This window comes from Balaenoptera acutorostrata, chromosome 4 (genome assembly GCF_949987535.1).
Source record: "Balaenoptera acutorostrata chromosome 4, mBalAcu1.1, whole genome shotgun sequence".
NCBI classification, from domain to species: Eukaryota; Metazoa; Chordata; class Mammalia; order Artiodactyla; family Balaenopteridae; genus Balaenoptera; species Balaenoptera acutorostrata.
The window spans coordinates 148,057,074-148,070,085 of record NC_080067.1 but is presented as its reverse complement, the minus strand read 5'-3'; the positions used below and the strand labels follow the sequence as shown (position 1 = coordinate 148,070,085).

Genomic DNA, 13,012 nt, shown 5'->3' with positions numbered 1-13,012 from the left:
AATCTCCGTCCCACCGTGAGCTGAGCCTCCTGCCGCCAGGATGCGTCAAGGCTTGTTGCAGACACTTCAGCGTCAATGTCTTTTATCCAGTTCCTGGTTCAGCTGATGGGCTGAGTGGGTTTGTGCGTTGAGCGGCCGTGGCCGAGCTTGTTCAGTCTCCCCTGGGGTCCGAGCCCAGGCCTGCCGTCTAACAAGTGCCCTCTGTGGGCAAGGGGGGGGGGGGGGCGGGGATGCGGGCAGCCAGGCAAAGCTGTGGCAGCTTCTGGACGAGCACCTAGATCTGGCGAGGGGCTCCGTAGCTCTGCCAGCCCACGTTTCCCTGGCGGGGAGGGGCACAGCCCCACCTACCACGTAGTAGCTGTTTGAACCCGGACGAGACGTGCGCCCGTCTGCACCTCAGTTGCCTCATCTGTAAAATGGAGAGAATAACTGCCCCTTGGAAAGTTGCTGTGATCGTTACACCTGATTTCGGGCCTGGCATGTAGTGGCGCTAAAATTGCCATCTAATCAACGCTGTTCCTAGAAGCCGCCCAACTGGTTTTCCCAGCCTCTTTATTTACTTGTCTTACTGTGACTTCCCTGCACAAAGCAAAGAGTTTACTAATTTCACCTGAAGTACAGATCTGATGAGCTCTCTTCCAAAAACCTTCAGTGGTTGCCTGTTGCCCACAAAGTTCCCGTGGGAGCCATCGGTCCCTCTGTGATGGGTTCCTCGTCTCAGCCCCCCTGCTCGCTCCTGTGAGGGGTGTGTGCTCCAGGCGCCCTGGGGGTCCGCCCCACTCCCGACGTGGGTCAGGCTGGCCCTGGCCTTGGCTCTCGCAGGGTCCCAGCCCACCTGCCTTCCCGCTGGCACGCGTGCCCCATCCTTGACATTCTCCGGGTTTACTCAGGAGGGCCACATCCTCGATGAAACCAGCCCAGTGCAACCTGGCTGGAAATGATGCTTTTCTGGTCTTTGGGATGCGGGGGCACTTCTTGTCTTCCCCGTGGTACTTTACACGTAGCACCTCTTTGTGGTCCCTCTGTGGTCCTCCTCTCTCTGTTGGCCGACTGAAGCCCACACTTAGGATGTGCGCGCACACACACGCATCGGCTCTGTCTCCTGGGCGGGGATTTTAAACGCATCCTCGAGTCAACGCCCCTCTATCGCCTACTCTGGGGGCCAGTGAGAGCGACCTTTTCCGTCATCCTAACTCTCTTGTCCCCTGGTGTGGGTGGTACCTCGGTCAGTGGATGCCCGGGGCCGAGAGTCTGTTGCTTTGTTCTACTTCTAGGTCGTCCCTTCCCTCCAACCTGGAGATCAGACGCCTGGAAGATGGAGCCGAGGGGGTGTTTGCTGTGACCCAGCTCGTCAAGCGCACGCAGTTTGGCCCATTTGAGTCGAGGAGAGTCGCCAAATGGGAGAAGGAGTCTGCGTTTCCATTGAAGGTAAAAGCTGGGGCCAGTGGGGGAGGCAGAACCCCTGCTTTGTGACCTTCCTCGTGCAGATGGGGCGATGCCCGCTGAGTTCCAGTGATTCATAAATGTCTTGGAAACAGCTCTAGGTATTACAGTTCTGCTGAATTTCCAAGACAATGTTCAGATTTTTTTTAGTTTGCTTTTATATCACAAGAGTTAAGTTAGTATTTTGCAAAACGTTAAAGAGAGTCTATTTAAAACATACGCAAGAGTAGACCCCCAGTGCAGGCTTTAGGAGGGGGGCTTTCTTTGGATTTTACAGGGGTGCATTAGTATTTTTGCAGGGGTGCGTTAGTATTTTCACACCGGTGCAGAGTGTAGGATACTTTGCAAGGCTCTTTTGAAAGGAAGGCGTCTTGTCGAGGCCTTGATGAGAGGCCAGTGCAAAATTTGGCAGCTCTGAAAAGCACATCAGGCTGGAAAATGACAGCTTTTATACGACACTGAGAAAAACGAAATGGAAGGAAATCGGTGGGAGGGCTTGGATCACTTAAAGTGAGACCCATGGAGGCGCCGTGAGGCGAGGGACGTGGGTGTCAGTCACAGCTCTGTCCCCGCACCCAGTACGCGCCCAACCTCAGCCAGCCTTCAAAAACACCTGTGAAATAAACGGAGAGGAACAGGTGCTGGTCGGGCAACGGTTACCCCGAGAGGTGAGCTTCCCTGGAAACCCTTAGCAGAGACCCACGTGTTTCAGAACAGAGATGATCTAGGTGACCGCGGAGTTTCGCCAGTCCTTGGAGAACTGAGTTTACAAGGCAGATTTCAGCACAGCAGAGCGAAAGGAAAGGCACTTGATTTGTTCACAAAGAAAGAAACGTTATTTTACGTGAAGGAGTGATGTAAAGAAGCCTGGGGCTGATGCACATAATCGCTGTGGGCCCGAGGTTGGCCGAGGCCCCTTTGAAAAAATCCTTTGTGCCTGTTCTGGTTTCTTTCAGCAACTCAGATTCTGAAGGTCTGTGTCTCATATTGAGTTGTTTCCAGCGCAGGCTCACCTGGGGCTGGGGGCACCTGGGTGCTGGGGGCAGCTTTATGCCCATGGAGGGAGGGCAAGGGAGAAGTTCCCACACCGGCTCAGGGTCGTTAGGCACCTGGTGGACCCCTCTGCCCCCTCCCCTTGCTTCCAAGTGCTCCATCCTCAAAGAGGGCCTCTAGCTCTTAGCAGTGGGGAGCCCCTACAGGAAAAGCCCAGAAGAGGGGGGAGATTTCTTCCTATAACGAGGAAGCAATGATTGCATCAGAAAATGGCAGACAGGAACCCCCTATTCCATGTGGTTACTTTGAACTTCAAAATATTCAAGCCTCTCCGCTGGTCCCTGCCTGCATTTAATCCATAAAACAATGGTGCTGCTTTGCAGATGAGGGGGCAGCTTATAAAGATCGAGGAACTTTGCTAAAGTCACTGACCATACTCGCAACAGAGCTGGGAGAAGAACTTGGGTGTCCTGACGCCCAGATGGACCATGAGTAGAACTCAGGCATCCTAATTCCCACCTGGGCCACGTGTAGAACTCAGGTGTCCCGATGACACCTGGGCCAGGTATAAAGTTCAAGTGTCCCGATGACATCTGGAACTGGAGTAGAACTCGGGTGTCCTGATTCCCACCTGTGCCATGCCTGGAATTGAGGTGTCCCGATGACATCTGGGCCGGGAGTAGAACTCAAGTGCCTTCATGCCCACTTGAAAACTGATTAGAACTTGAGTGTCCAGGTTCTACACCTGGACCACAGGTAGACCTCAGATGTCCTAGTTCCCAGCCAGGCCACGCATAGAACTCAGGTCTCCTGATAACTCCTGGCCTAGGAGCAGAACTCAGGTTTCCTCGTGCAGCAGAATGCATGCGTCCGGGTGCCCACCTGGACCACAGGTAGAAATTAGGCGTCCCAGTTCCCACCTGAGCCACTCGGAGAACTTGGGTCTCCCAGTGACACCTGACCTTTTGCTATGTCTCCTGCTTCCCTTTTGCTTGTGACCAGCCTGACCTGTTCAGGGGTCTCCCTCTGCCCTCCCACCGCTGTAAATGCCTAAATAGGTCTGTATGGAGCACGGTTTGGCCTCTGATGTGGTGCCGTCCAGACTGGTCCCTCAGCAGCCCCCCTTCTCTCACACACACACACACTCACACACGCACACACACTCACACTCACACACACACCTACACCACACACACACCTACACCACACACACGCACACATGCACAAGCACGTGCACACACACGCATGCGCACACGCACACACACACCACACACACCTACACCACACACGCACGCACACGCACACGCACACATACACACATGCACGCGCGCACACACACGCACGCACACACACACACCTACACCACACACACTCACACGCGTGCTGACACGCACACACGCACGCACACACGCGCGCGCACACATGCGCACGCGCACACATGTGCACACACACACACGCACACACGCACGCACACGCACACACGCGTGCTGACACGCACACCGGTGGATAACCAGCCCCCGCCCCGGCCCCTCGGCGGGCCGCGCTCACCCCCAGGTGTTCCAGAAGGACGGGCACCCCGTGTGCTTCGACACCTCCAACGAGGACGACTGCAACTGGATGATGCTGGTGCGGCCGGCAGCGGAGCCCGGGCACCAGAACCTGACGGCCTTCCAGCACGGCAGCGACGTGTACTTCACCACCTCGCGTGACATCCCCCCGGGCACCGAGCTGCGCGTGTGGTACGCGGCCTTCTACGCCAAGAGGATGGACAAGCCCATGCTGAGGCAGGCCTGCCCTGGGCTCCACGGTACGTGGGGGCCCCTATCCCCAGCGCGTCCGCCGTCCTGCCGCCCCGTGGGGACCCACGGCCCCTTGGCCGCATGCAGCAGCTCGGTGTTAGTGAGAAGAGTCGGGCCGGGAGGGCTGGCGGGCGTGGGGAGCACCGAGGGCTCGGTCCTGACACCATGGGGGGGGTCTGTAGGTCTGCTTGTTGAATATCCGGGCTGAGAAACCATTAGAAGAGCTCGCCCCAAGCCAGGCGCTTGCTGGCGGGCAGCTCTGCCCCCAGCTCTGCGGCTTCACAAGCCTCACTCACCCACCTAGTCCCAGGGCGTCAGGTTGTGGCCCCTGGGTTTGGGCAGAGGGAACAGAGCACAGAGAGGGTAAGGGACCTTCCCGGAATCACAGTGCAAAGAGTGAAGGAATCAGGGTTTGAACCCGGATTCTGGCTCCAGTGCTGGCGCTGGCCACCTTCCAGCAGCCTCTTCCCGGAGGTCGGGGTGTGTGTGTGCATGCGTGTGTGTATATGCATGTGTGTGCCTGTGTAGCATGTGTCGTCAAAGAAAGACCTAGTGGAGTCACGTGTGACTCACCCACATCCTTTTGGAAAAGCAAATCAGAATGCATGTCCTGCTGACCTGGGGTTGGGGGTATCACCTCGTGAAGGGGGCCGATAAATTTAAATCTTCTCTACCCACTCTGTGCGTCCTTGGGGTGTTCATCCTCTCCACCTGACCTTGAGGGACCACGTGAAGTGGCTCACACGTGGCACTGTGACCTGGGAGAGCAGGGCTTTCATACGGCTCCACCTGGTACTGCCCGGGGCAGACATGCTTGTTGCTGCCACGAAGATTACTTCCTGTCGGGGAGAAGCTGACACTGACTTTCCTTCCGACCCCCAAACAACAGGGTTCTGACAAGGAGACGATCCCTCTCATTATGAGCACCACGGGGTACAGACGGCTCCGTAGAGTGAGGGGGTTGACAGGTTTGGGAGGTTCTGGTCTGTCCCACGTGTGCATCGTGGCGGAGGTTTAGGAGCTGCTCCCGGTGGGCTCACGTGGCAGTGTGAGGGAGGGAGGGAGGGATCCGTGAGGCATCCCAGACAAAGCACCACAAACCGGGGCTAAAACAAAAGAAATGTGTTGTCTCACAGTCTGGAAGCCTGAAGTCCAAGGTCCGTATTTCCCAGCTCTGGTGTTGCCGACAGCCCTTGGCGTTCCTTGATTGTAGCTGCACCACCCCATCCCTGCCTAGGTCTCTCCCTGTGTCTCTGGGTTCTCTCCTTAGGAGGACACCAGTCACTGGATTTAGGACCACCCTCAACCAGTCTGACCCATCTTATCTTGGTTACCTCTGCAAAGACCCTACCCAAAGGTTCCAGGCGGACGTGAATTTCCAGGACCCCTCTTCAGTCATTGCAGGCTGGCTGGGTGATGGTGGCCCGTGGAGCCTCTGGGGGGTGCTCCGGGAGTGACAGATGGCTGCACGTGGGGTTTGGTGGCCGTAGAGGGTTTGCATCTTCACAGGGGTATTTGCAGAGGGAGACTGGGCTTGATGGGCCTTTCTTTATTTTGATAGTAAAGGGGGCAGAAAGAATTTGGAGAGACCCTGGGTTTTTCACCAGACTGCTCTAGCCCCGCCCTCTAGGATTTGCTAAAACCGGGTACCTGGTCCTGCCCCTGCCCCTGGGAGGCACCTGCAGTGGCACTCCGCGGGGTCAGGAGTCACTTTCAAGCACCGAGGTGAGACCAACTCCCAGGGTGCTGTCCAGGGTCACCAGGATCTTCCTGACCTGGTTTTCTCATGTCCTGGATTCCTTACCCCATGTGTGTCCCAGGACCAGCCCAGACTGCACGTCAGGGTTTGGTTTGTAGAGTCCAACCTTGTCAGTTGTGTCCTGGAGGTGGCACGCATGCCCCTCATGGCTCTCAAGGTCAAAGTCAACACAGAGGTCACCTCCCCTTATCAGAGTTCCAGTTGTTGTTGGCTTTTTGCCTCCAGAGGGCTCTTTAAACTGGGGCTGCGTTTGAGAGCATAGATCTTCATGAAATTAGCCCAGGACCGTGTTGTCCAATGCCTGCCTCCTGATTCCGTTCTAACCGTTCTCAAGCGGGACGCTAGGGTAGCTGTGAGCCCTCCTCTGGGCTTCTGAGGACGCTGGGCGCTGTTAGTAATTACACCAGGCAAGCAGCGTGGTCACCCTAAACTAGCTTCTGAATTGGGGAAATAAATAAGCAACTGAGGTACTCTAAAATTTTAGAAATAACTTTTATGATTTTTTTCACTTTCTGTTTTGGGACAAATGGCAAGCACATATTTCTTGGCAATGCGACGGAAGTTACTGACTGCTGTTAACTAGTAGGTTAGTTGGGTTCCTTGTTTCTTTTCTTCCTGGGAGAGCCCCCTGCTGAGTGACCGCTGGGCCCTGGCAGTGCTGCTGGTGCCAGTACCACTGCTGCACCTGGGGACGTGGCAGCCGCCCTAGGACCCCCGCGTTGTCTCCTACCACCCTGGCCTCCTGCCCAGCCCCTTCCCCAGGCCCCTCCCCGCTCCCCTGACATCCCCTCCTGGCACAGAGAGGCTTTGGAACCCTGCTCCAGCCCCACCCATCCAGATGCCCAGGGCCCAGGGCGGTCTCAGGTGTGTGTTTTGAACACATCACCCATCGGAAGCCGTGCGTTGGGAGTACTGGGTTCCTGAGTGCCCACTTCTCAGTAACGGGAGCAGATAAGACCTGTGAAGAGAGGCCTAGAAACCCGTGGAAAGCTGGTTTTCTGCATGATTCTGATTGTCCAGGTCTGACAGGTAGGGAGATGGCTTCACCTCTGCCCCTCATGAGATGACGCCGCTCCCCGTCCCGCCTCTGGTCTGGACGCACCCGTGAGATCACACGGGGCCTTTGTGGCCAGCGCTGCACCTTTCGCCCAATGGGGTGGGTCAGAGCAAGGTGAAGGGGCCTTAGGAACCAGTTTGCTCCAGAAGAGTCACGAGGGGGCCTGTGGGCAAGGAGCGGTCTGCCCTACATTATTCATAAACCTTCTAGGTGAGCATTGGAACTGCTAAGGCTCATCAGTTCTCTCTCTTTTTTCAATTTGCTTCAAACTTCTTTGTCATAGATGTTTGTCGTAGAAATCGGCCAATTTGTAGACTGGCAGAGTAGACTTTTTTTTTTTTTTTTTAATTTATTTATTTATTTATTTTATGGCTGTGTTGGGTCTTCGTTTCTGTGCGAGGGCTTTCTCTAGTTGCGGCAAGTGGGGGCCACTCTTCTTCGCGGTGCGCGGGCCTCTCACTATCGCGGCCTCTCTTGTTGCGGAGCACAGGCTCCAGACGCGCAGGCTCAGTAGTTGTGGCTCACGGGCCCAGTTGCTCCGCGGCACGTGGGATCTTCCCAGACCAGGGCTCGAACCCGCATCCCCTGCATTGGCAGGCGGATTCTCAACCACTGCGCCACCAGGGAAGCCCCAGAGTAGACTTGTAAATACAGAGGGAAGTGGGTTTCCTTCTACCTGACACACACTCCTTTCAAAAATTAATCTGTATTTTTTTTTTCTGGTAGTGGATTTACTTTTCTAATCACATGTTCTCCTTGAGCTCACATTAAGGCTGATTTTTTTTCTTTACACACACCTGGGCCCGTTGGCAGATGAAGGAGGAGGCCCAGGAAGCCCAGTGGTCTCAGCGGGCGGGTGCGTGGGGTTCAGAGTCGGCTGTCAGCATCAGATTTTCAAAATCACTTTTCTAGTGAAAAAAATGAAATGTAAATACATTTCATAACATTTGGGGAACTTTTAAATCACATATAACATCAGCATCTTAACGACTCTTAGCATTTTTGATTAGCATTTTCTAATAGTTTTCAAAAACCAGCACTGTGGGCGTGTAGTTAACAATAAAATAGCGATTTTAGGTGGACAGTTCAGAGTTTGGACAGATGTCTACAGTTGTGTGAGCTCCACCACAATCAAGATACAGAGCGTTCTCAGCACCCCAGAAGGTTCCCTTGTACAGCTCTGTACTCTGTCCCCTGGCGACCAGCATCTACCCTCTGTCCCTGTAGTTCTGCCGTTTCTTTTCCGTCGTTTAAAAAGCCGTGCACTTCTGCCTGTTGAGGTCCTGCTGCACAGGCTGATGTACCATGAGATTGATCGTCATTACACGTTTTGCTGACCGTCCTGCTGTGGGCCTTCTCCCTGTCTCTCCACTGCTAGCTGCTGTTTTATTTTGCGTAGATACTTCTCTTGTGTTGGATGTGTGAGTGATTGGGATCAGGAACTGCCTTCTGATTGCTGGCTCATTTTTTCTTAAAACGTCTTATCTTTTAAAGGTAATTTTTGGAAACTAGAGTACTGCCCTCGGTGGGAGGACAGCAGTCATGACTGGTTCTTCTAGTTAGTCCCGTTGACCTAGCGTTCAGGACAAGGGGCCAAAGAGATGGTTTTCCTGCTGAAGGTCAGGTCACAGGTCAGGCCTATGTGAATTCCATTCCCGGGCAGGGACCTCGTGGTGGAGAGATAGCAGCTCACTCAGATTAAAAGAAATTGCCTTTATTCCCGAGTATCCACTGCCAGCGAACCCCTTCTCAGCCTCCTTCTCTGAAACTCTCCTGTGCGAGAGTGCTTTGCCCTCTGTAGAACCATGTGTGTTTGGGAAGGCGAGTGAGATACAGGAGTTTGGCCCTTTGTTCCGTTTGTCCCCGATCTCCTCCTGATGCTGTTCAGTGGATTCCCAGAGATGCGTGCAGAGGAGAGCAGCGGCCGGGCCGCAGGGCATATCCCACAACAGTACCCTGCTTCTGCGCTGCGCACTCTCCACTCTTTCTGCTCTGGTCTTGGTGTAACCAGAAATTTCATACTGCAGTTACGTTTCTGTCTTCTTGTTATCTTGCGGACACTCAGAAAATGCATGTGAACGGTTGTAGCAGTGGTCTCCGTCTGTTTCTTCCATCCTTTGCAACCTTATCGCTGGTTTTTGACACAGACAGAGGTGTGCTTTGTCCTGGTTCTGAACGCGTGTGCAGTCACTCTTCTGGATGGTTTTGCTTTGTGAGTGGCCCCAGAGGGTTGCGATGGGTCATGCGTGTCAATACAAGCTGCACAGAGACAGGAGTGGAGGTGGTGGTGAGGGCTGGTGGCCCCCGTCCTGCCCCGACAGGCTGCCACGTGGGGTTTAACGAATCAGTCTCCTGGGCCAGGAAATCACGAACATACATTCACTTAGAATGTCCCCGTTACCAAGTCAGCCCGTACTGCTCACCGCACAAGCAGCCAATAAATCGAGAGACCAGTTGGGGCAAGAAATAGCGACTTTATTTGGAAAGCCAGCAGACCGAGGAGATGGTGGACTCGTGTCCCAAAGAACCATCTGAGTTAGAATCCAGGCTGCTTTTATACTAAAAGGGGAGGGAATAAAATCAGGCATTTCCTGGTTCCGGTCAGGGGATGTGTTAATTTCTTCCTTCCTGCAGCCATTCACAGGTGAGCCTGGCCAGGATGTTTCCTGTGAGCCAAACAAAGGTGTTTTAGTTTAACTGTCTTTACCTGGGAGGCAGGGTGCCCAGTGAGGGGCCAGTAGGTATAATTTAAGCTTATAGGCAACACCCCTTTAGTGATTCACTTGGAATAGAGTACAAAGGTTCTTCGCCATTACAGCCCCAACTTCGAGGTCTCACAAGAGCATTGGTAGTTTTTTTTTTTTAATTTTATTTATCTTATTTATTTATTTTTGGCTGTGTCGGGTCTTCGTTTCTGTGCGAGGGCTTTCTCTAGTTGCGGCAAGCGGGGGCCACTCTTCATCGCGGTGCGGGGACCACTCTTCATCGCGGTGCGCGGGCCTCTCACTGTCGCGGCCCCTCCCGTCGCGGGGCACAGGCTCCAGACGCGCAGGCTCAGTAATCGTGGCTCACGGGCCCAGCTGCTCCTCGGCATGTGGGATCTTCCCAGACCAGGGCTCGAACCCGTGTCCCCTGAATTGGCAGACAGATTCTCAACCACTGCGCCACCAGGGAAGCCCGGTAGTTTTTTTTGAGAAGGAGCCTGTGCAGCCAGGGCCCCCTCTGTGTTGCATGGACCCTGGGCACCTCCCCACCCCCAGACTCCCACGGGGGTGCCGGGAGGACCAGGGGCTCTGCCCCCGCAGTAGGCACCTGCCCCAGGCGGCTGTTTCAACCTAAATTCAATACAAGTGAAAGTCCAGTTCCTCAGGGGCACTCGCGCACGTGGCCGCCCCCCCTGGCCGGCAGTTACAGAACATTTCCGTCATTGCGGAAAGCTCTGCTGGCCAGCGCTGGGCAGGAGCCGTGGCCACACCAGGGCACATGGCCTGGCTGTTTGGGGTTCTGCCCTTTCTCGTCACATGAGCCAGTGAGAGGTTGGGGAGTTCGATGTGGGCCGTAGCATGCATTGTTTCTTTTCTTGAAGTTGTATGGGGGGATGGTGTCTGGCCCCACCAGACTGGCTTCTGGGAGGAGGCCACCTTTCCGCGGCTGGTGGCAGCCCTGCGTCAGGCTCTGCTTCTAGCGTTCTGTGCCCGCTTCCTCATCTGCGAAATGGGGACGCTCACAGGCGCGAGCGAGTCCGTGTAGGTACAACTCCGAGAACGGTGCCTAGAGCATTGGACCCGCTCCCAAGCGGTGGCAGTTGTTACCGCTGTCATGGTCACCTCCTATGAGGGCAGGTGTGCCCTGCACTGGGCTGGGCTGCACAGAGAGAGGAGCTGCTGGACCACCTCCCCCTCTTGTCTTTTGAAGCTGCAGGCACCCCAGAGAGCAGCACGCCAGTGGAGGCGGAACCCAGCCGGTGGGTGTGCAAGGTGTGTTCGGCCGCCTTCCTTGAGCTGCAGCTGCTGAATGGTAAGGGGCAGGCGCCTGCTCAGCCAGACGCCAGCGAGTCCCGTGCTGCGCTCACCCCGATGTGCTCTGTCACTTCCACGCCATCCCTCTGGGATGGTGGCAGAACACACGGGAGTTCCCTGGCTTTGCGGGAGGAGCTCAGCTCCCAGCCTGTGTCTCCCAGGCCTCCTCCTGGGATCTGTGCTTTAGCTTGACGTTCTCTGCGTGTCTGGCAGCGAGGGATCTTGTTTTCTTTCTCTGAAGCGCAGCAGAGCATTAGTTTGGCGTGGGGGGCAGTCTCTATTTTTGTAGCCTTCCCAAGCATTTGCAGCCGGGTGGCCTCTTCGTTAGCTTGTTCTGCTACGTGGCCAAACTTCCAAACCCTTCCCGTGACACGCAGCACGTAACGTTGTTTGCATTAAAACTTTCCTTCCCTCATTCCCTCACCCCTTTCCTTCCCTGGCCCCTCGAGGGCTCTCGCCCTGCACAGGGGCCCTGAGTGTGGAACAAATGGGGAGATAGCCGCCACTTCACACCGAGGCCTGTGTGAGCCAGTCGAGGTTGTCGATGGGGAGAATCGGTCCTTGGCTGAATGTGCAGGCGGGCGCCAGTGGTTGCTTGAGGGCGCTAGTCCCCATCTGTCTCATGGGTCACTCCTCCGCCCTCTTGCTGGTGCCCTGCCCTCCGGCCAGCCTGAGCCCAGCTCACCTTCATTCAGGGAGCGTGGCCATCCCTGTCTGTTTCCTGTGTGTGGTCCAGTTATCTTTCCTTGGGAGGTCTTTGAGGTTTCTTCCATTGAAAATAAAGGTTTTTGGCTTTCATGCAGTGTTTTTAAAGACAATTTTGTTCATTATGAATTGAATATTTATCAATATTCCTCTTCAAAGGCTACGTTTTAAAATAATTGTATTATATATTCATTGTAGAAAAATTAGAAAGCTTAAATAAGCTTTGAGAAGAATATAAAAACTGCCTGTAAGGTCACCATAGAGAGACCCACATTACCTTTTTGCTGTGTTCTTCCACAGTTTCCCTTTGCTCATACACGTGTACCCATGCTTTTAGTTTTTACAAAACTGTGCGTGATTTTACAAACTGCCCTGCTTCTATCGCCTAACTGCCTTTTTAAAATGGTGGTTGTGTTTGGTGCAGTGGAAATGCTGTCGTTTTCAAAGCAGAAGAAATAAAGTTTATTTGCCTGTGCAGAGGGCACACTATTAGCAAATAAGATTAAAAACAAACAAAATGGAGGTTGGGAGCGGACGCCCTGCCTTATGCTTTTGCTTCCCTGTCCTGCAGAGCACCTGTTGGGCCACTTGGAACAATCCAAAAGCGTCCCCCCAGCCGGCCAGCAGGATCCGGCTGCAGAGAAAGAAGCAGACGTGCCCCGGGGGGAGCCTCCCGCAGTTCCCAAGAGCGTCAGTGCCGCCAAAGAGCAGAAGAAAAAGCCTCGAAGGGGGAGAAAACCCAAAGCATCCAAACCAGAGCAGCCTCTAGTTATTGTTGAAGGCAAGGAGCCCGCAGGTGAGGCTGGTCCCGGGGGCGGGGCCCGCAGGCGGTGCTGGTCCTGGGGTAGCAGTGAAGGGAATGGCGAGGGACCTGAGGCCATGTTCCCTCCATGCCGGGTAGCAAAACTCAGCTCAGAGCGCACACGGAGGCGAAGGCTAAGCCCTCCTCTTCCGCTGAAGCGGCTCTTCGCGTACAGCGACTCGCAGTGCCGTTGGCAGGGCGTGCCGGCTGTGACCTGTGACAAGCGGGTCCACCTGTGTAGCCGGATATCAGGACAGAGAACACGTCCATCCCTCCCAGCCGCTTCCCTGCTTGTCTCCGCGTGGACTGGCGTTCCCGTCCTGGGCACTCTTTCTGTGCCCGGCATCTCCCACGCGGCATGTAGGGGAGACTCGTCCACACTGGGGTCCGCCTCCTTCTCCTTTGCTGCTGAGCCGTGTTGGTCCATCATGTGGA

At 54.9% G+C, this 13,012-nt stretch overlaps 1 protein-coding gene across 4 annotated transcripts in view; it reads left to right on the top strand.

The window, feature by feature from the left end:
• PRDM15 (PR/SET domain 15) overlaps positions 1-13,012 on the top strand; it is a 60,607-nt gene that overhangs the window by 15,125 nt on the left and 32,470 nt on the right. For 3 of the 4 annotated variants that reach the window (XM_007198487.2, XM_057545920.1, XM_057545921.1), the window contains exons 4-7: positions 1,275-1,428; positions 3,991-4,243; positions 10,967-11,068; positions 12,347-12,571. In XM_007198487.2, the coding sequence (XP_007198549.2) occupies positions 1,275-1,428; positions 3,991-4,243; positions 10,967-11,068; positions 12,347-12,571 (734 nt within the window). The remainder of the gene's footprint in view (positions 1-1,274; positions 1,429-3,990; positions 4,244-10,966; positions 11,069-12,346; positions 12,572-13,012) is intronic. The other variant, XM_057545919.1, reaches the window with a different exon arrangement.